This window comes from Caretta caretta, chromosome 3 (genome assembly GCF_965140235.1).
Source record: "Caretta caretta isolate rCarCar2 chromosome 3, rCarCar1.hap1, whole genome shotgun sequence".
NCBI lineage: Eukaryota > Metazoa > Chordata > Testudines > Cheloniidae > Caretta > Caretta caretta.
Genome location: NC_134208.1, coordinates 149,032,236 through 149,055,361, shown reverse-complemented (window position 1 = coordinate 149,055,361; position 23,126 = coordinate 149,032,236). Strand labels below are relative to the sequence as shown.

The 23,126-nt window shown below is 47.4% G+C and overlaps 1 protein-coding gene across 2 annotated transcripts; it reads right to left on the bottom strand.

Annotated features, from left to right (window-relative positions):
• Positions 1 to 729: 729 nt before the first annotated feature.
• Positions 730 to 22,780, bottom strand: RSPH9 (radial spoke head component 9). 2 transcript variants are annotated; one of them, XM_048843545.2, is made up of 5 exons: positions 22,460 to 22,780; positions 21,215 to 21,377; positions 20,172 to 20,301; positions 19,037 to 19,183; positions 730 to 1,015 (listed from the first exon to the last, which is right to left on the bottom strand). In XM_048843545.2, the coding sequence occupies exons 1-5, from the start codon at positions 22,684 to 22,686 to the stop codon at positions 900 to 902; spliced, it is 783 nt and encodes a 260-aa protein (XP_048699502.1). In that variant the 5' UTR covers positions 22,687 to 22,780; the 3' UTR covers positions 730 to 899. The 2 variants fall into 2 exon arrangements, with proteins under 2 accessions (XP_048699502.1, XP_048699501.1); XM_048843544.1 differs by having other exon boundaries at positions 730 to 996; positions 22,460 to 22,774.
• Between the last annotated feature and the right edge of the window lie 346 nt (positions 22,781 to 23,126).

Genomic DNA, 23,126 nt, shown 5'->3' with positions numbered 1-23,126 from the left:
GTGAAAAGGAAGCTCTAGATTCAGGCCAGGCGGAGTGCAAGATGCCTGGATCCTTGGCTTTAGGGAAAATGTAAGTGTTGACTCTAAGTGTGTTGAATCCTTAGGTAAAATCTCTAGCTGAGCCTCTCAGAAAATGGAGGCTAGGAGCTCTATCACCATATTCTGTCCCTTTCCGCTCTCTTTGAACGATCGCTACTCACATTGTGTCTAGAATAAACACACTTCCATGGCATCTTTTCTATGGCGGGTAACCCAAATCAGCCATCAGTGTGATAGTGGGAGAATGACTGGGTGAGACAAGTGCAGTGGTACGCCATGTGGACCCTGAATGGCAGAACCTGAGAGCACAGTATTTACCAGCACAACAGACTGACTCTTGTACAGTTGGGTCTTTCACTTCTGCCAGCAGCGAGCAGGGTGGACCTCTACTTTTAACAAAAGAGACCCCCTTCTCTCCTCAACACCCACACCGAGCACAAGGTGGAGTGTGGAGCCCTGAGTGTAGGCAAGACCTAAAATGCAGCAGCTTTTCCTTCTGATACTAAGAAGCCTTCTTTTCTATTTATGTTCACATGCTACAATCAACCTTCGCTCACGCTGCCTAGGAATAAGATCTGGCACACAATGCCTGAGCGCTCAGACGGGGCCTAGGTTTAAGAATACACACAGTGAGGCATTAGGGAAATCCTCAGGACTCTTTTTGGGGCACAGAAAACTGCTGACAGGTGCAAGGATTTCACACAGGTTTATTAGAAGAAACAATAACTGCAAATCCCCAAGTATAAAATCTAAATGTGACACCTCTTCCCTTGAATTCTCAGCTTGGGTGGGCAATTCACAGCATGAAGGGCAGGTCTATGTTCTTCTCACCTGTGCCAAGGTAGATATAGCCATATTGTTTAGTCATGGGGATGTGGTAGAATGTCAGTCCTGGCCACAGCAAGCTCCTCAGAACCACCAGGCTGCCTCCCCTCTCCAGCTGGATGCTCCAGGATCCTACATAACAACAATGTGGCTGCTGAGAGTCAGCACAAATGCAAGACACCCTTCCTGCAGTGATATGTGCTAAGATCAAGGAGCGATCCCAATGGGTTGCTGCCTGGCTAGCACAGGGAGGTGAATTAAATGGTACACAAGGCTGAGCTAGCACAGTGGGGACTCTGCTACCTTGTGGGTGTTGGGGATATCAAAGGATCTGTCATACCAGGAGGACAAAGAATTCTGAACCCTTCCACACCACTCACCCTAGCACTCCAGGCTGCCTTTCTATTTCCAGGCACTCCCCTCTAGTTTCACTCAGCATTTTCCCACAGCTATGGTGTGATGAGAGGTACTGGTGTGTGATCTGAGCCTAAGAGTCAGCAGATTCTATTATTGGCTCTATTTGCTAAGGGAGGCAGCAGATATTCTAACGTGGGGCTCTGTAGCCTGCTTGGTCTGTGTACCCACTGACCCAAAAAAAAAAAAAAAAAGTTTAATGCAGAATTAAGGTTGCATGCTGGTATTTTGTGTCCTTCCAGAATGTAAAGTTCTGAAAACCAGGAAATACAGAGGTAAGGTACACAGCTATGCAACTTTAAACCCATAACATGCACCTCTGTAGCAGCCCTCCCAATACTTACCTCCCCCATGACCTGAGCACCTCAACCCCTCTCCCCTCCCCTCCCACTCATTCCCATTTTCCTCTTCTGTTTCTGCAGCCTCCCCTCCCTCCCTTCCTCCCCCAAACATTCACCTGTCATTTATTTTCTTTTCAAAAATAATTTGAATGCCTTCTGAGTTTTCTGCTCTATGCAGATTACATTTCCCCAAACTAAAAAAAAAAACCTTTGACAGAGGCAGATTGTAGCAATGCCTATTCCCCCCCCCCCCCCCCCCCCAGATTTCTGGCAAGTGTCAGATTTGAATTTACAGTGCCTCAGTGTTGTTCAAGTTTGATGTCCCCTTGAGTCACACAGGTCTGATGAGCTATGGCGGGCTAGCAACTGTCTTGGGCTGTCTGTCTTCAAAGTGTAATCTGTTTGGCTCACGAGTGTTAAGTATGTGCGTATCTAGATGCCAAACTCTCTTTCAAATACTGTTTTCAGTTGTGTTCCTGCAAAGGGCTTAGTGGGTGCCTTGCACTAGTCGGGGTAAACGATGAGTGATTGACACCATTTTGGCCATGATCACAGGCATGGTTTGATCCTATGTCTGCACACAAAAAAGTTGGAAGACTCTGTCAACTTTAAAAATAGCGTCTTCTTTTTTCTCTCCAGTGGGCTATTTCTTGAGAACCTCTTACACAACTGACCCCAAATTTGGATAACTGACTCTACCCCTCGTCTCCATGAAGCACATCAGATTTCAAGGCAATCCAGTTAAGTCGACCTTTAAACAGAAAGCAGTTCTCAACCTTAACTAAAGCAGCACTGGCATTCTGCTATTATTATATGGTACCTGAGCTAGCTATATAGCTGATCTCAGGAGGCTAACTTGGAGTGGAGTACTAAGCCCTGGAACAATTTGCTCTGCTCATCTCAATCCTTGGATCCAAGCTTCTAGCAGCCTTGGGAACAGGAATCCGCAACTGGTCAGGAGCTAGACTCTTTTCCCAGAATGCTGCGTGAAGACAGAGAAAAGATTTCCAGCTCCAAGATGGAAGATTTGCCCTGTTGTAGGTCCTGAGTGAGAGGAAAGAAGAGAAAAGTGAAAGGCAGGGACGCTTTTCAGAGCTGCCTCCAAGTGCTGAGTGATTTATAGAAAAGGTTAATTTTCCTGAGCCTTTCTTGGCTCCACCTTTAGAGTGGGGATTAGTTTCAGTGTTAATTGTGCTTTGGCTTTGCTGAGAAGGTTAGGAGCCAGTGTGAAAATGCAGTTTCTCCTGGAAGTGAGAAGCTCTGAGCTGCTATTTGTTTTATACTTGACAGGACATTCTGGAAACAACCCACCAGAGAGGAGGTGGCAGGAGTGTTAACTAGGATTCAGCGCTAGGGGCCAGGAACTGCCTGGAGAAGAAAACATGGGTTGCGACACCAAATCTGCAATGGCTAGAGCAGAGGTGGGCAAACTACGGCCCATGGGACTGTCCTGCCTGGCCCTTGAGCTCCCGGCTGGGGAGGCTAGCCCCTGGCCCCTCCCCTGCTGTTCCTCCTTCCCTGCAGCCTCAGTTTGCTGTGCCACCAGCATCCCAGGGGGAAGTCAGGGTACAGGGGGCAGTTGGATAGGTGTGGGAGTCCCAGGGGGCCTGTCAGGGGGTGGGGGTGTGGATAGGGGTCGGGGCAGCCAGCGAACAGGGAGCAGAGGGGGTTAGATAGGGGGTGGGGTCCCAGGGGGGCAGTTAGGGGTGGGGGATCCTGGGAGGGGGCGGTCAGGGGACAAGGAGCAGGGGTGGTTGGAATGGTCAGGGGTTCTGAGCGGGGCAGTCGGGGCAGGAAGTGGGAGGGGGCAGGGTCAAGCTGTTTGGGTAGGTACAGCCTTCCCTACCTAGCCCTCCATAGAGTTTCGGAACCCCGATGTGGCCCTCAGGCCAAAGAGTTTGCCCACCCCTGGGCTAGAGAGAGGTAAAATGCATGGGGAGAAGGGCTACTGGTAAATCTCCCCGATCCAAACAAGAAGCAGCTATAAAGCATCAGGCCCAAATCAGAAAGACAGCAGCTGGAACTGTCAGGCTCCTACTGGCCCATAGTTCAGCTAGACTGAGAGTCTATCAATTATTGCTGCTTCCAGAACAAGCAAAAAGCCCCAGTCTGTACCTAATGGGTGGCTTGGTTCACTTCTTTCTGCTAGATCCCTGAGGGCTGTGATGGGCAGCTTACAGGACTCAGTCTTGTTATTTCATGTCTGTGTGGCCACTGAAAGAATTGAGATGCTGTACTCTTCCATCTCACCACTGTGCAGCTGATCCCCCACTTTGCCTACGCCTTGACAAATGCAGACAATGCAGTGCTCCTAATGATTCAGACCCCTGTGAAATGCGGCTCAGGACAAAAAGTAGATGACTCGAGATCAAGCCTAACAAGACAGAGGAGATGTTGGTTGGTGGGAGAATGCATTTCCTGGAACTATGGTCTCACCATCCACTAAAATTATCTCTTCACCCATGCACAAAGTGGTGAGCAGGCTTACCATTGTTATGTATTTTAAATGCCAGAATAGATGTGGCCAGAAATGCTTTCTTTCATCTTCTGATGGCCAGACAGCTGTAGCCATTCCACCCTTATACAGCCCAAGCCGGTGCATTATGCATCTATCTCCTCCCGACTGGATTTCTGCAATGCTCTCTACTTGGGACTGATGCTAAAGTCCCATTCAGAAACTGAAACTGGTCAACTGTGTGGCTGTCTGCCTTTTGAGGAGATGACATCAAAACAGAGCTCTGCGCTCTACCCTACCTGCTAATCAAATTTCAGATCATATTGACATCTTTGTCCTTAGCTTTAAGTGGATTTGGGGCTCTGCTATCTTAGAGCCTGACTTTCCATAGCCCACTGTGTGAGATGCACTCAAAAAAGGATGCTTCCGGTGAGAGAGAGCAGGTTTGAACTCAGAAAGCACGGGGCTGGAGTGTTCTCCGTGGAGGATTTGTAACTATGGAGCTCTCATTCACCAGAGAGCAGGCTGAGCTCACATCTCACCATCTTGATACAACAGTGCAAACCCCACCTTTTCATGCAGGAGTTTTCCAAATAAGCGTGTCATAGATCACCCTAAGCCTGCTCTTTTAGAAGTCAATCACCAGCATCTGAGCACGAACAGAGAGCAGTCAAATGGGAAGAATATCCCTTTCTTTCCCCTTTGAGAGAAGGTATTACAACAGCTCCCGAGAATTAAGAAAATTAAATGCTTCATTCACACCATGCTGGGGTCCTTCCTAGTGCTGTGAACCGACCCTCCACTGAGGTCACATCTGGGAGGAAGGCTGGTCTTGTGTTAAAGTATAAGATGAAGAAAGAGGTAGAACTCTTAGGTTCTATTCCTGCCACTGACTCAGCACGAGCCTATGTGAGTTATTCCACTCAGTACTTCATTCAGTTTCCTTCTCTGTAAAATAGAGCTAAAGCCTACCTCATGGGAAGATTGAGGTTTAATTCATTAGTCTGATAAGTGCTTTTATCAGGTTCTCAGATGGAGGGTACTAGGGAAATACAAAAATCATTGTACTGCAGGGGAAATGTAAATAGAATTAATAGTAAGAATTAATAGTAAGAAGTGGCTTTTACTAGCATTAAGTACTACTGTTTGTAAGCCACAGTTCTGTGTCAGATGTGGCCTGTGCTGTAACTAAACCTCACCTGGGGTTGACTCCACAGTTTGGTAGTAACTAGGCAGTGGTTCCCCAAGAAGCAGGGGCCTGGAGAATCACTGAGCTTGTGGCAGAAGCTTCCCACAATAATGCTGCTTAGTTTAAGTTTCTGTTCTTTAAAATGAAGGGGGGAAAAAAGGACAATTTACATTTTAAGTTGCATCCGCCAAAGGTAAATAAGTCAAGCGCTGTCTGTGTGCTGAAACTATTGCCTGTCGCAGCTCCAGAAGGGAAGGGAGGGCGCTGCTGTGTGGGAGGAAAGAGCATGGGAAAAATATCCTCTGGATGAAGATCTGGAGCTTCCTATTCCCTCTTTGGAGCAGACTACAGCCTCCGCCCCTCCAAACACAGGCAGGAATGTTGAGGAGTTCCTTACATCTTTCCAAACAATAAAATGTTTTGAAGCTCAACCAACCAGTGTTAAACCACTGCCTCTTTTATGGCCCTTTGAGAGCTGCCAGGATACCTGGGCTGCATTTCAAAAGTAAACCTCCCTCTCAGCTTCTTACTTTCCGATCACAGATAGAAATCCCTGTCTCATCCTCCGTGTCTGTCTCAGCTCTGGGCTGAACCTTGTTCACAGAGCAACAGGGAGTATGCAAGGGTAACTGTAGCGGGAGAGGCTTTTTAAACAATGCTGTTTGCAGAAGAGCTTCCCCCAATGTATGGGCCACTTTCAAGCTAACCTCCAATTGCACAGCTACTTTGGAAGTGGTTCAGTGCTCCTCATTTGGGGGTGATGCTGAGAAAAGGCAGCTTTATACGGAACGTGACTCTGATACAGAGGCGTCATGTCCTAAAAGGTCCCTACAGGGTAATAGAAGTGACAGCACCAGCTCCTCTTAAAAGGAGGAAAGGTCCTATGGCTAGAGAGGGAACAGCATGGCTGCATTCACCACTAACATCATACATAAGACGACCTTACACCACTGCAATTCTGCCACTTCTGGGGGAAAAACTGAGGACATGGTCAACAACACAAATGTTAATATCCATACACATGACAGCATGGCCAGGTTCCCTTTCTAAAGCAACCGCACATCCTTCATAGCCACAAGCATTTAGCTCTGATAGTGCATCACCCACACCTACATCACCCTTAGCTTCCACTTCTACCAGTGACAAAAAACCTACACTGGGGAGAGTTTCACACTCCTACTTCACTGTCGCTAACTGCAAAGGAGTGGGCCCTAAGGAAAGGAAAGGGCTCCCCACTCTAGCTCTTGGTGGAATTCTATGCCCACGAGCATTCTCACATTGCACACTAGCTTTGTAGAGCAAATCCTTACTACTCCCTGTGGGGCTTAGCCCCATCATGCCACTCACCGGCTGCAAGCTGAATCTCTCCCACTTGCCCAACGTGCCACCTGCATCCCACATGTTCAGCTATAGTCAAACATTTAAAATTCCCTGTTTGAATTTCTTAATAAAAACTAAACTAAAACACAGCCTGGCCAGAGGTTCAATGGTATTAAAAAACCCACCAGAGGCAGGAAAGCGGAGCCTACAAAGAGTAGAATGTTACCAAAAAGGGTTCTTGCCTGTTCCTAATGCCTGCAACATCCCTGTTACCTAAATGCAATTACACCCAAAAGTTCTAGGGGAAAAGTTTTCACTTCATGGCCTTCTCTCTACATTTTTCTCTCCTATTGTGAACTATTTTTCATTACAAAAGACAAAGCATTTCAGTTAAAAACAAGGTATCTGCTTTCTTATGGCAAGGAGGAGCCCCTGCTTCCCAGAATCACATTGCTCAGGTGCCTGTGAGATTCACACCCAGCCCAGCTAGACCTACTGGTCTAACACCATCTGATCTTCAGGAAGGGGCTAAAATTCCCCCACTAGCTGAATTTCTGCCAGAGAGAAGGATGCAGACTTTGCACAGAAAGGCTCAGGAACAGGGATCTGGAATGGAGCCTTGCACTGGGAAACAGCAGAATTAAAGCTGAGGGGGTAGGATGTTTACAATGCCAGTCTCTTCCTAGCTGCTGTGATTTTGATTACTACAACCCGTCACTTCATCGTGGGCCCTGTATGGTGGGTTTAGGAATCTCTTAGAGTTGCAAAGCACCCTCCTCCTCAAGTGCAGGCTTCCGTTGGATTCCGTCACACTCCATATTTCTTGCTCAGCTGGTCGCTGTGGAAACGTTTTTGGAGCGTGCCAGAAGTCACGTAGCATCTACCTGGGGAGCCCCTGCATTAATCCGTCACCTTCGTGGATTCCTGTGATCCCATTGGTTACAGGCAAGAAAAAGAAGGAGTCTCTCACCCCTCCTTGCTCTGAATGAAAGACGCTTCCTCTAAATCTTGCTGCTGGTTTTCAGGCTCAATTCAGCTTCTTTTAAGCTTTTGTTACTGAACAAATGTGACGTTTTTGAAAGAAAGATTAACAGTTCGATGAAAAGGCTCAATGGGCAGCTTTGTTTCAGCCTTAGGATCCTTCTTCCCCTCAGAATTTTCGGTCACTGTCTCTTTCTTAACCAATGGAGAATATTTGTCTGACTCAGAGGAGATTATGGCTGCCCTGTAAGTCTCTACCTCACTTGATCAAAAAGTGTTGGCCACTCTTAGGATGTAGTTATGACACGTAGGGGATGGATTAGGGGCAAATGTTGGAAATTATCCTACAGTAAAGGACTGTGTGTTGGCTTCTGTGTTAGCACGCACCAGCACAAACTGTGATCCAGACTCAGTGCACTCACTGCATATCCCATTCACAGCTCTATGGAAAAACCCGTAGGATGGGAAGAGTTACACAGAGGCAGCCACTCACACAGCTCCCAACTCATCCAGTTAACAGGACTAGAAGAGGAGCTCAGGAGTTCCCCCCAGCCCCCCCCCACCCCCCGATCCCAACTCCCACACCCAGACTATTCCCTCCCCTTCCTAGTAGGAATAGAGGTCATGGGTCAGAATCTGGGAGTTTTCATGCTAACAGACTCTGCATTAACTTTAGTGGGAATTTCCCTGTAGGTTTGCCATTTTCACAGGGAATTGTGTCACAAGGTGACGTCCCTAAACTTCTCCACTCTCCAGGCAGCCACATATCCCGTAAACCCTCAAAGCCCCAACCCACATGATGTTTGTATAGAAGCGTTTCTAGGGTATGAAGGGACAGGTCAGTGTCATGTTGACTCCCCTTCTTCCACAAGTTCTATAGCCAAAGAAGTAGGATTTCTGTTCCTTCCATCCCTTCTGCATCGTGCCCCAGAGGGGGAAGATATGTCCCATTGCTTCCAGATTATTTTTGCACGATAAATCTTCAGCTATTCTTCCATAATCTGTGGCATTAACAGCCACCTATGATGGGAACTGCGGGGAAGTCAAACTAATGAACGATAATTCCATAGGTCAGGGATGGGAAGAGAGAATTTAACTGTGCACGAGCAGTCTGCAGGGCATGCAGCACAGCTCTGCTACCCTGAGTGGCCATTAAAATAATAAATAGCTAGGAGACAATATAAATGCAGCTGACGTCAATGCCAACCTGGGAGCAGGCACAGTGTGCCACATCTCATGTGAAGCCACATCAGATGCAGATTGTTCCTAGCAAAAGCTGTCTTGGTTAAGCTTTCTCTAACGTCCAGTAACACTGTTACTGCCCTAGCGCTTCACCTTCATATAATGTCTCATCATTCCCCAGAATAAGGTTTATTCCGCTACTGATTTATGTGGCAATAAACCAGAACACATGGTTCTATCTAAGAGGCTATTCCTGCATTTCCTGTGAGGTCAACAAAAAAGGCATTAGCAAAAGTGGAATGAACAAGAGACCAGGAACCAAAATGGAGACTGAGTGGGGATTTTTTTTTTTTTTTTTGAGGAAGAAAGAACTTTAAATACAATCCCTGGAAAGTTGCTGCAAAGACTCTTTGTCTCTGGCTTCGTCATCGCCTTGTAGCAATTGGGATGGTGAAAGCCTCCACCACAGCCCAAAGGTTGATGGACAATCCTGCTCCAGTATAAACTCAGCCAAGGCCTTTGGCTAAACAAGCCCCCTGAAGTGATGTAGAGTTGGGACCCAAAGATAGTAAATACACTGCTTTATGCATAGAACCCAAGCCCAAGGAAAACAGACATCATTCCAGAAATCAGAGCAGACTGTGGACAGCAAGTCCAAAACTGTAATGCTAGCTGCCTCTGGAGTTCTCCTGCTGCTCTGCCACATGAGGGATTCCAGTCCAGTCCGAAACTCCTCAGCTGGCAGTGCCCAGCTCCAGGAAGAGGGAACATCTTGTGACACTCTTGAGCAGCTCCCTTGGGAGTGGCACTGACAAGTCTGAAGCGACTCCAGACTCCTCTCCACTTGGCAAGAAGGATGGGTAGGGCTGATGTGGAGCCTTTGAAGGGGAAAATTATGGAGGAACTGAACATATGCATGCTCTCACTCACATGTGCACACTTGTACACTAGTGCAAAATCCCAACAGCCCTTCTTGGAAGTTGTCTAATCTGAAGGGGGACAGATAAAGCTCTTCTCTGACAGGTCAATATATCAGACGCAGTCTGGTCTCTCTGTCCTCACCTTCTTCACAAAAAGTCTGAAGCTCTCTTCAATACTAGACTTGCTCATTTTACTTTTTGATAAAAGAAAAGAAGTACTTGTGGCACCTCAGAGACTAACAAATTTATTTGAGCATAAGCTTTCGTGAGCTAGCTGTAGCTCACGAAAGCTTATGCTCAAGTAAATTTGTTAGTCTCTAAGGTGCCACAAGTACTCCTTTTCTTTTTGCGGATATAGCTAACAGGACTGCTACTCTGAAACCTTACTTTTCAATGGTTTCCTTTTATAATGTACTCAGCACTGATACTGATGCCATACTGTCCCCTGCTGGAAGACGTGAGGTATAGCAGTTTACCCCATGGATGCTTGATTTTTGTTAAACAGAGGAAACCAGGTACAGTACAGCCAAAACTAGTGCCTTGGTCAAGTCCTGTAACCCACTGCTCCGGCTGTTTGGGTCTGATTCCCAGCTCTGGAGGCTCCCAAAAGTTCTGGGCACACTCCTCAGCTGTACTGACCAATGTCGTCATGTTATTGCTTGTTTACCAAAATTAGGGTGTACAGATGTCCCGATTTTATAGGGACAGTCCCGATTTTGGGGGCTTTTTCTTATGTAGATGTACCCCCCACCCCCATCCTGATTTTTTACACTTGCTATCTGGTCACCCTAACCAAAATAGCCTTCTAACTGGCAAGTATCCCCATGGGCTGCAGTATCTCAGGCTGTCAGACATAGTCTCCAAGGATCGCCCTTCTGTTCTGGGGATAAGGATGGCTATGGGCCACATTGGAGAACTTGGGCCGTACTTTGGCCACTCCTGCTTTAAAGCATCCTTTTCTTTCTAGCACTGCCCCCTCATTCATTATGGGCCTTTTAGTTTGGATTTCAGTGAAGCAGCTTGAAAAGCCTTGTCCCTGTGTGGCTCTTGGCAGGCTGAAAAGTAAAGTGCTCTCACTCAGCTTTCACAGGGCTAGGGTGGTGCTGCTTATTGTTAAGCAATGAAAGGGGTGGGCTCAGGTCACATCTGTGAAACGTTAGCAGAGAAGGGAGGCTGGGTGAAAGTAGGTGGCCAGCACAGCATAGCACTTTCCTGGATTTTGCAAGGCCACTGGGGAGATAGGCAGCCATTTGTCTTAGAGCCCCGATAACAGGCTGTCTTGCACTCTGCAGGCTAGCTGGGGGCCGTAAATGCCTCAGCAGACACAGACTCTTTGAATGGCTGGAGATGGAGGCTGATAGGGATTAATCACCCCAGGGGGGCCTTTGAAAGGGAGTTAATTAGCTGTGTTAATGCCTGGAGATAAAGCAGGTTCATGTCTCTTGGCTCTGTCACTCCCAGCACCTGGGGCTTTCCAGGCCGCCATGAAACCACCACCAAAATGATGTTATGAGCGTAGCCGAAGCAAACGCACAGAGAGGCTCTATCTCCTGCTCAAGAATGCAGTTCCTCCGTGTGCAAAGCCCATTAAATTCTGGCTTTCAGTGTGCAGATAAAGTGTGTGCAAGCCAAGTTCAGAGGCAATTACATCCCTGATTTCACCAGGCTATTGTCAGGAGAGTTTAAGGATAGGGTAACGCACAAGCATGGGGCCAAGTGGTGGTCACAAACCACTTCATATGCAGTGCTGCATCAGGAATACTATGGGGCAGCAACACTTCCTTGTGAAGCGGTGGTGCCTGGGGACGGAGTAGCTGCCAGCTCCCCCAACACTTACTTTGGAAAGGAGCTAGAACAGTTTCTGTTTATGTGGATTCCATTAAGTAATCTCCTTCTCCCCATCCCCCTGGTGAATCTTGAAATAGAAAGAGGCCAAGGAGCCCCATCTTGGTCCATCCTGCCTATATAGAGCCAGCAGGGTGCCTCCTCAAAAACCACTCTCTAATATAATGTTCTGCAGTTAAACCACAGGGAGTCTTATCTCAGTTCATCCCCCCATGTGCTGAGACAGCAGTGGCTAGGCCCGATGGGTGCTTCCCCACACCCCACATTCAATGCCCATGATCCGTCTCTGGCCATCTCTTCCCCATGGGGTTGGTAGTGGCAGCTTTGTGCCCTACTGCTGCTGGCATTGCTGCCTTGCTGCGCTGTGTGTGCTGCAGTGTGAGAGGCACTGCGACTCATTGGCGCACACACTCCACAGCAAACAGAAAGCTCAGCAAAGAGCCAGCAGTTGGGCGGAGCAGGACACACAGCCCCTGCCACACTGATCGCTTGGGCAGGAGGAGGTGATCAGAGACAACCTGAGCCCAAGATGTTTGGGTTGTTTTCAGACAAGACCTGACACAAACCCAACACTTTTAGTTGGATCATGTTGGGTTTAGGTCAGGTTGCAAGGAACTGCATCTCAGCTGGGTCCCCTTTCACTCTCACCAAGAGACTAGTCAAGTGTCACTGATTCTTTTCCCCACACTCCTCCATCTTTAGCAGACTGCATTTTGTGCAAGGAAAGCCAGACTACACCGTCTCTACAAGTCTTTCACTGCATTTACCGCTTCCTGTTGCTGAACTCCAGCGAAGGGATATGGAGCTGAACACCCTTATTTGCCCCACTGGTTTTTGTCACAGCCTTTTTTGATGTCCATTAACTTCACAGCTCTTCTCTAGCTGATCCAGTGATCAGTAGCAAATTCTTAGTGTCAACTTACTTCCTTGGGGTTGAGCCATAAAATAACTGTATTCCTCATCCCCAGGATCTCCTGTTTCACTTCCTCCTAAGCCTTCTTTGCACATCAGATACTCATGCCCCTTCCTGTCCTCTCCAATCACTTGTGTACACAGTCTCTGTCCATCAGTAGTTAGCCCCCATTAATTTTCAGTTCTCAGTCATGCCCATGAAGTTGAAATCTGCTCACACATTTCTCCTTTCCTCGTTGTGACTATTAGTTCATATCTGTACAGTATTAGGTCAACTGAAAGTTCGATAGATATGTTAAGAATTATCATCATTCTCTTTCCAAACTTCTTTCCTTTGCCTCCTGCTATGTGAAAAACTGTTTCAGCACTAGTTTCTGAAATGCTGGTACCCAGGATACCCAAACTTTGCCCAACGTTGACGTCTTGCCAGAATCTCAAAGGCTACACCTAACATGCATAAAATCGAGCAAATTTTCTGCTTAGACTGGACCAGACAACCTTATCCTTTAATACAGAGATATGGCAGCAAAAATTACAGGTCCCAGCATGCAATGCTCCAGCAGCATAGCCATTTGGATCTAAATGGAGAATTGCATGATCAGATACTATGGTGGCCAGAGCTGTCCCTTGGGTATGGCGAATCAGGGCGACCACCCCAGGCCCCGTGCTTTGGGGGGCCCTGAGGACGGGGAGGTGAGGCAGAAGGTGGGTGGGCAAGCAGGCAAATGGGGAGGCAAGTGGCTGGCAGGCAGGTGGGTGGGAGGGGCGAGGAGGAGCCCCCCTACCAGAACCTCCCCCTCCCCCCAGCGCCTCCTGCCTGGCCGGTGGGCCCTGCAGATCAGCGCCTCCCCCGCCCTCCCAGCACCTACTGCCTGCTGCGGATCCAATGTTTCGCGGCATCAGGAGGCGCTGGCGGGAGGAGCGAGGACACAGAGCGCGCGGTGCAAGGAGCAGAACTGGGTGGGGAAGAGGTGGGGTGGAGCAGAGTGGGGGTGGGAAGAAGCGGGGTGGGGCTTTGGGGGAAGGGGTGGAGTGGGGGCAGGGCCTGGGCGGAGCCAGGGGGACCACCCCCTGGCAGATTAGAAACTCAGTCCCTATGTCCCAGGCCCCGCAACCCCCTAGGGATGGCCATGATGGTGGTTATCAGTATCATCACCACCACATGCTCAGAAATCATGAAAGAGGCCTCCAAAATTCAAGAGGTTCATTTAAATATTGTAAGATTTAAAAAAATAATACATATTGGGGCTTGTTATTTGCTTTCTGGTTTTTGAGACTGTAGGGTTCACATTTTCATACTTTTCTTTATGATCATTAATGCCAGAAATTACTTTTTTTTAAAAAAGCGAGATGAGATTCTCACACGATCACTTTCCTCTAACAGGTGGGGGCTTTGAGAAAAGCATCAAATATCATGAGACTCACAATACAGTCATGAGAATTAGCATCGCTGGCTAAGCTATGGAAATATACATATAACTAGACAGATAGATAATACAGCATGCTGGGACCTGTAGTCTCCTTAGGTATCACCTTTATACTAAAGATAAGGGCAGCAAGGGACCCCATTATAGAACTCTGCTTGCTGCACCCCTGCAATTGGTTCCCTGCTCTTACCACTGTGTGTTTTATTAATCTGGTGTTAGCTGCTTTTCCTTCCACCTCCTAGACTTCATATAGAAACCTCACTCTGCCTCCAATTTTCCAGTCTCCCATATCTGTCTAGCTTCTTTCCCACTACAGCGATTCTCAAACATTTTATAAATGAAATCCATTTGGAAGCCATCATAAATTCTCAGCATTCAATGAAAAATAAGACTGCTCCAATTACACTTGTTACTTGCCTGCTTTTAGACAAGGAAACTCATACTTTAAGCAGCTCTTGCAGTTTTTAGGGTCAATGCAGGCTGGGGGTACTACTCATACAGCTCCGACTCAGCTGATCCACTTTTCAACGTACCTGACTGAGGCAGAGCAGGAAGCCAAGTACCACATAGCATGTACCTTATTCTGATCAGATGGCTTCAAATGGAATAAAGAAGACCAATCTGAAGCTCTAGAAAATAAACTAGTGGCATGAGAGCTGCATGAGAACCTGCCAGAGAAACAAAGAGGAACCAAACATGGAAACCTGACTAATTAGCTAACACAGGTTTTGTTCCATCTTGGGAGGGGAAAGGCCTGGTCTGCAATAAAGTGGAGGGTAGGCAGAGCAAGGATGGAGTTTTATTTAGTTTCAAATCAAGGGAAAGAGGGTAACCTTAACCCCAATCACAGTTTTTAATGCAACAAAAATACATTTTGAGGTTACCCACCTCTGAGCTTTGACAATCTCTGCTCAAGAGAGACCCTGCCCTGGAAAGGCAGGGATGCTTCAGGTTGGGAGGGTTGGCTGAGCAGTGTGGAAGGAGTCCAGGACAGGAATGGCCATAGTTGCTGTAGGTCAGGACTGAGGTGCATTGGCAGAGCTGAGTGGAGAAGGAGAACCCCAGACTGGAACAGCAGGGGTTGCAGCCAAGATTGAAGGACTTTGGTAGATTTGTGCAGAGGAAACTTGCATAGCATCTACCTGCACTATGCCTGGCTCTGCCCTGTGCTATCTGTCCCCTCATTTTAATAAGCACCCATTCCAAGTTTTAAATAGAGTGAAAAAACTCTGCAAACTGCATGCTCATCCAGGGCATGAGCTGGTCTCTTTAACTTTCAAAGCTCCTATTTGGGACTGGTCTGCATGCTGTGGGAAGCAATTAGAGAGGCTGCATGCCTTGTTGACCCTGTCAGCAACATTTGCCTTGTTCCCATATCCTGATGGGCTCATCCTATAAGAATCATCTCTATAGTCTAAGCAGTGGCAGGGGAATGTGACTGGATTTATACAGGCAACATAAGATGGATTTGTGCAGGAACCACACACAGTCCTACAATGGCCAACTCTTCTGTTAGGAAGTGCACAGCTGCACCTGGGCTGGAGCTGCCTTTGAGAATCACCTCCACTAAAGGCATTTAGATTTGCAACAACAGCCTTCCCAGAAGAGACAGCAACAACTCACATTTACAGTAACCTCAGGTAGCTACAGTTAACTAAATGTGTTATTTGCCTCTCCCCTCTTTGACCCCCACATTCTAGCCCAGGGCTGGCTAAAATGCAGCCTGTGGTCAAATGTAGCTACCAGAGCTCTACAAAGCAGCCACCTTCATGTCTAACACAGAGGTGTGACCAACAAATGGCCTAGTCCTGAAGAACCAGAAGAGGAGTTGCATGGTGGGACCTGTAGTCTCTTCAGGCTGCATATTACAGATGAAGATAGCTGCAATCAGCTATATGTTATGCAAATTAGCCCTCAGGCTCTCAGCCAACCGCCACTGCCCTTGCTGCCTCTGTTCTAGTGGAGCATGGAAGGCTCTACGGATGCACAGCCTCCTGCATTGGCTCTATAGTTTCAGTTCTAGAATGAGTAAAGAATTCTGTTCAGCTTTGCCTTGGGCCTGTTTGCAGTTATACTGTATTGGATTTCTTGGCCTTCACAGAACAACTACAGGCCTGACCCCTGGATACATTTTCAAGCAGTGCCCCAGATTTAAGCTCTCCTTCAGTCAGTTCCTGGTTTGACCTCAATCCTCACAAACTCTGCTGTTGATAGAGATGATGAGCTGAATTGCATGCGAGCGTCTTTGTTACCTCTGCAGAGGGTGTTCTCTCCTGGACTGGTGGCAACAACAAATATCAGTGAAGCAATAGGCAAGTCATGAAGATTGGGTTCTCACAACTTGGAATGAGATACTCTGGAGTGCTGGTGAAAGGTACCAGCTTCATTGACAGCATTGACCTTGAAGGACCTGTGTTCACTGAACAGGGTCAGCAACAGCAGTGCAAGAGAGGTGTGATATAATGGTGTGAACACTGTACTGGGAATCTGAATTATAATCCCCACATTAACATTAAGGAACTCCAAATGGTGCACTAGGGAAGAAAGTAGCATATCATATAAACCATTACGTTAAAATCTAACTGTTTCACCATCAGGTTACAAACTTGTACCCTGGGATTCAGAAAGAGCTGGAACATGAACCCCAGAAGAGAAGGGTCTATAAGAGAAACCCAGACAGAACCTGAACTACAGCACAATATTGCTGCTACAACACTAGGATAAGATTAACACCTTTCTTCAGATTTCAGAGTGGTAGCCGTGTTAGTCTGTATCTGCAAAAACAACGAGGAGTCCTTGTCGCACAAGGACTCCTCATTACCTTTCTTCAGAGGCATCTAGGAGCCAAGCTTTGTAAACATGAAGCAATACAGCTCAATGAAGAATGGATGTAGGAGAGAACTAGGTGGGATAGCTCAGTGGTTTGAGCATTGGCCTGCTAAACCCAGGGTTGTGAGTTCAATCCTTGAGGGGGCCATTTAGGGATCTGGGCCAAAAATTGGGGATTGATCCTGCTTTGAGCAGGGGGTTGGACTAGATGACCTCCTGAGGTCCCTTCCAACCCTGACCTTCTGTGAAGAGGAAATAGATATGTAAGTAAAAACCTGAGACAAATGGGCAAATATAGCAGTGCAGCCAATGCCAGGCCATTTAAGATGTCTTGAAACTCAACATTAAGAGGTATACTCTCTAGAGCCTCAGAAGAAGAGATTACTGTCCCCAGTGGGAAAGACACAGGGTGAGCAGGGATTACAGCCCTCGAGCATTGTTCAGGATGGTGATCCACAATATTCCTGATCTTTAATAAGAAGGTGCAACATATGGACACTACAGATCTCTACATACACTGTTCCTTTTTTTATTTGAGAGGATAGGCTTATCAAATCAATGGAGACCTATATGCAGAGACAGACATAGGGCTTCTCTACCCAGCACTGGCAAAGCGCACTAGAGGGGTCTGATTTGTAGGGTGCTCTAATGTGTTTCACTCTAACTGCCCCATGTAGACCCAGCTGGTGCACTCTGAAAGGTACCTAGTTTGCGTTGATGTAGTTCTGTTTCAAACAGGAGTACGTTAATGCAAACTACGTACTTTTTAGAACCAGCAGGTCAACACAAGGCAGTCACAGCGCACAGCACATTAGCGTACTTGACAGATCTCACCCCTCTGGTGTGCTTTGCTGGGCCATGTAGACAAGCCCTTGCAGTCTCTTCAGGCTGCACCTCTGGATCATGGCACAAGTAGCAGCACTCCCAATAAAGTTGAATGACAGTTTACTCCTGTTTACACTCACTCAGTACTTCCTGAAACTTACAGAATTTCAGCTGAAATGTCATCATTCTCTGCTCAAAAGTTACATTTTGACAGAGAAAGTCTGAGCACAAAATATATGTATTTGGGCAAAGTCTGGGAAACTATTTACATCCTTGGCACTTCTCAGCTCTGCCAGCCATGGAGGGAGGCTTACACAGATAGCTACTCTAGAAGGGAGATAAAATGGCAAGCCAAAATCCAGGCTTTTGGGGCAACAAGAGCTTTTGACATCAGGACAAGGAAATATCCCACACTGGAATCCTTGGCCCCAGCCAGAAGCATTTAGCAAGCCAGCAAAACACAGGCAGAAATAAAGAGTGAGAAACTGGAAGCAGTTAATGTTTTATAAGGATTACAGTGCATGTTAAATTTGTTAGTCTCTAAGGTGCCACAAGTCCTCCTTTTCTTTTTGCGGATACAGACTAACACAGCTGCTACTCTGAAACCAGTGCATGTTTGTAGATCTAGGTGAACTTCCAAACCTAATACAGCAACAAGGAATGTATCTGCAGAGCATGTGGGACTTATAAAGATTCACTCTCCCTTTAAACTATGAACTAGATCCTGGCCAGAGTTTCAGAGACAGAAGATTATCATAAATCCAACCTGCTGGCATCTTTTTAGAGAAAGATTCTGCCAAATGAGTCTTCTGGGGGACATTAAAGAAAACAAATAAAGACTGTCCACCAGACTGATGGGATCTGAACTACACCTACACTGTAATATACACATGCATGTAGTCCCTCTTTCTCCTTGTAGTTTGTTTTATCCTGCCAGTGTAACAGATTATTACACACTGCAGCATTTCTACTACAGTTTATCAAAGGAAAGTTTGAACCCAGCCTCTCAAAGATATGAGTTTAGAGTTAATGAGAGCCCATTTAGATAAGGAGAGCAATATAGGGTGGGATGGGAGGTGTGAAATACTTCAAACCCCATAAACTACCCTCTATCGCTAGCAGTGTTATCTGCCCCAGCAGGGCACCAGCTGCTACAGACCCCTTCCTAATCAGAAGAGAATGCAGAGCTCTAGCAGAGGAGAGTGCTGACATAGGGGTCAGGAGAAGTTACCTCTATTAAGGATGTGACAATCCTACTGCAGTTTATATTTAATCAGGAGAATCTTGGCACTGTAAATGTTTAAGATTTCTTGAGCGAGGGTCAAAACACAATATTCCTGTGTGCTGGACAGAGCTCGTTTGAAAATCAATGTGGCTCAACTGAGACCATTATTACAGATAAAAGGCTCCTTCTGAGCATGCCAGCTCCACAGAACTCCTGGGCCTAGTCCACTTCGGATCTGGAAGGCCACTAGGAGGTTATCCCTTTCCTTCCATCCTTTGACTCTAATCTCTTAAAAAAGTCTGTTTACCTGTTGGGATATCATGCTCCAGAGAGTCCAGGAAGTCAATGGATGGGTCCAGGTCAGCCTTTTGCAGGAGTGTTCTGTTCTTCAGGTTAACAGGCTCAGTGAAGTGGAAATAGGAATTTAACTTTTTTGCCTCAGTCAGAGACAGACCTGCAGTATGAACAGTTGGAGACCATTAGCACTATACCTGATCAAATACTCATTATATCAAGATCTCTCTGCTTGTTCATAATCCAGAGTGCACAGCAGAACCACAGCCTCTCTCCAGCTTTGTCCCATGGGCTCCACAGAAAGATCAGAGACCTGCTGGAAATGGATGACCTCACAGTGTTGGGGGAGATTTTGCAGGCAATGCAAATTTCAGTCCCAGATAAGCAATGGGTGCTGAACAAGACAAATCTCTCTGTGAGCCCTGCAATCAGAGGGAGAATTCCTCTAGCCCTACAACTACCAAATGCTGCTAGACACTCCATGGACCATAGCATAAAGGCAGAGGTTCCCAAGATTGGTTCGCGGCTTGTTCAGGGTAAGCCCCTGGAGGACCACAAGACGCTTTGTTTACCTGAGCGTCCGCAGGTACGGCTGCTCGCAGCTCCCAGTGGCCGCAGTTCGCCGTTCCTGGGCAATGGGAGCTGCGGGAAGCAGCACGGGCCGGACCACAGCTTCCCGCAGCTCCCATTGGCCAGGAACAGCGAACCATGGCCACTGGGAGCTCCGAGCAGCCGTACCTGCAGATGCTCAGGTAAACAAAGTGTCTCACGGTCTGCCAGGGGCTTACCCTGAACAAGCCACGAACCAAGTTTGGGAACCCCTGCATAAAGGAAACTCTATGCTCAGTAACTTTAGAGACTCAGAGCCAAATCAAATCCATTGGTGATTTGGAGTCCTTCTCCTCCCATCTCTCAGAATTATGCACTCTGTATAAGTGATTTTGTTAACTCTGTTAACAGTTCCATAAGATGAACCAAAATGGATTCAGCAGTAGTGGATTCACTAGTCTCTGTTCACCAAGTCAACGGAGAGGAACAAGCCAGGAACCAGAATACCAGCTAAAAGGAGAAAGTAAACCTCTCTTACTGCTTTTGTATTCAAAGTACAGACATGCATCTGAATCCTGATATAGATTATGTGGATTTACCTTCAAAATTCCTGTTTTCATGGACAGGGCCAAGCGGGGTCTTCACAAATGCACCCCGTGGGATGATACCCACTGCCTTATCTATCTGATCTATCGTAGCTACAAGACGGATTTCCTCCTTGATCATGGGCTTTAAAGAAAAATAAACAAATATTAAATCACAGCTTTCATTGTTTCTTTTATTGGAAATAAACTCAGGGTGCATGTAGGAACCACAATACAGTCATCATCTTGAGTTTGATGTGATTATGAGAATGATCACACCTCACATATTCTTAGTGAAACAGTATAACATGGAACATTGTTAAGAGTAGACATGTCAAACCCACTGGGGCAGTAGCTATTATTCCTTCCCTCTGGATTAACCCAGACATAACTGAGATCCGAATTTGGCCATTTGATTATAAGCAATAGCAATTGTGTGTTCAGTTTCTATATAAAGTATCAGGCACAGTTATGAGACAAGATGCCAATGTTAAATAATGCTACATAAAAATATCTGAAATTAATCCAATTAATTCATATAAACAGAAAGAAGAAGTGAGGATGTTTCCAAGCCATTTATAACTCCAAAGTTAGCTGAAGTGGTCAATGAAAGTTGCTGCTGTTCCATAGAGACAGAAATCAGGGAAATGCATGTTCATCCCAATATGAACAGGGATTTCCTTAAAGGAGATGTGAGCTATGTTGAGCTCCTGTTGAGACTGAAATACTACTATCCCTCTTCTTCTAAGGCAACAGTACCCAATATTTTGGGGGCACCAGTTAGCACTGCCTGCTTCTCTGCAACTCCTCCCATTCAGTGGCACCCACTCAAACATGTATTGGTTATGAATGATGGGATCCTCGCAAGTGTAACACTTTGTACTCCCTTGATGATTAAAGCATTCACAGCTGGTTGGGAAGGGCAGCAGACTGGGAACCGGTATAGGTTTATTACCAGGAAGAAGTATCAATTTCAAGTTTGTTCAGTTCAAGCTGGGAACAACTGTGTCAGGGGACATCTTAGAAGACAGGTCTGGAAAATGGCCTGTTGTACTTACCCCACCTTCCTCCTCATATATTCTCTCATTCTCTTCCCCCTTCTTCTCAGTGGGATCATACTCATAAGATGGATCCCCCTGGAAACGGCCCTTTAGCCCTGCAGTCTGTGTGATCATTTCCTCAGTAGCTGGTGGCAGAAGACTCCACTCCACACAGTTCAAGCTGTCAGCCACACAAACACAACAAAGGGCAATGCTTATTGAAACACAGGGACACTCCTTTTCAGATGTAATGCAGCCCACTAAGAACCTTGCAAGAACCATTGGAGAAACAGGTAACATGCAGAGAGACTCTATGGTGTGCATTGATAGAAACTGATTGCCTTCTTAAAGCAAGGATGGAAGCTGCTGTTCAATACTACATTGTACAGCCAGCATCACACAGACATTTTTAAAAGTCTTGTGGTTAAAGAACTAGGAGGTCTGGGTTCTATTCCGAGCTCTGCCACAGACTTCTCTGTGTGAACTTAAGGGTATGTCTACACTGCAATAAAAGACCCACCTAGGGTGACCAGATAGCAAGTGTAAAAAAATTGGGACGGGGGTGGGGGTAATAGGAGCCTATATAAGAAAAAGCCCCCAATATCAGGACTGTCCCTATAAAATTGGGACATCTGGTTACCCTAGACTCACCACAGCCCAAGTCCCGTGAGTCTAAGTTAACTGACCCAAGCCAGATATGGCTGTGCCATGGGTCTTTCATCACAGTGTAGACGTACTCTTAGGCAAGCTTCCATACTTTTCTGTGTCTCAGTTCCTTCTCTGTAAAATCCCCTTCCCATAGAGAAATTGTGCAGAGAAAACCATAAAGGGTTTGTAGGGTGCTCAGATGTTATGGTGATGAGCACCATAAAACACCATAATAAAGTCTTGTCACAGTAAGAGGCAAAAACAGAAACCAGCTTGTCCCCGCCTGCAGCCCCTCTCAGCTGCAGAAGTAACTCTTCGGCCCAGGCTACCCCGCAACCCGATGCTGTGTCCTGCATGGACAAATCCTGGAAAGAAGGTGCCCCTCTAGGGACTATATGGATAGTTCCTGGACAGTCTGCCCTCCCCCCTGTATGGACAGCTCCTGAGTCCAGCCTCCCATGTCCCCATCACCTGCATGGATAGTTCCTGAGCCCTGCCTGCCCTCCCAACACCTCTCTATGGGCTGTTCCTGGATCCAGCCCCCCCCGACCTGAATGAACAGCTCCTGCCCCTCCCCCTCCCCCCGCACACACCCACCCACCCCCACCCACACACCTGTAGAGGCGGCTCCTGGGCCCGGCGCGGTCTCCCCCCAGCCCCTCGGCGATGTAATAGGGCCCGTGGATGCCTTGGATGCGGCCCCAGAACCGGACCTGCTCGAAGCGATAGTCCCGGCGCAGCAGCAGCAGCGAGGCCCGCAGCGCCGCCCGCTTCTCCGAGCTCAGCCCCGCGCCGCCCCCGGCCACCAGGTCCAGCGCGTAGGTCAGCGACTCGGCGTCCATGGCGGGGCTCCCGGGGGGCGGGTGGTGCCGGCTGCGCAGGAAGCCGCGTCCCGTTACCTGGCAACCGCCTCCATGGAAACGCGTCTCTCGAAGCGGGCGGAGTCGAGCCGTTGCTGCGGCTCGGAGGTCAGAGGGCACAGGGTGCTGGGGTCAGAGGTCACGGGCGGGCAGAATTTGAACTTCCCTTGTTAACCCTTTACTTCGCGGCGGGGGGGGGGGGGGGGAGTTCTCAATTTTTGGTCAAAACTGAAAATTAATCAAATTCAGTCACATGGAAACAGTGCAGAGGCAGATGGTGGCACCATGGCAACAGCAAGACCCATGATGCCATGGCAACCACAACACCTATGATGCCATGGCAACAGCAACACACATGGGACTAAAGGACACCTGGGCAATGGCAACACCAGATCAATTGCAGTCCCAGTTTCTCCCCAGCA

Excerpts from the sequence above, each read along its gene's own strand:
- RSPH9 (XM_048843544.1), bottom strand. The coding sequence starts at position 22,686 with ATGGACGCCGAGTCGCTGACCTACGCGCTGGACCTGGTGGCCGGGGGC. Across the intron at positions 19,184-20,171 it reads TGAAAACAGGAATTTTGAAG|GTCTGTCTCTGACTGAGGCA; the intron begins GTAAATCCACAT and ends TTCATACTGCAG. Across the intron at positions 997-19,036 it reads GGAGCATGATATCCCAACAG|GATCCTGGAGCATCCAGCTG; the intron begins GTAAACAGACTT and ends GTTGTTATGTAG.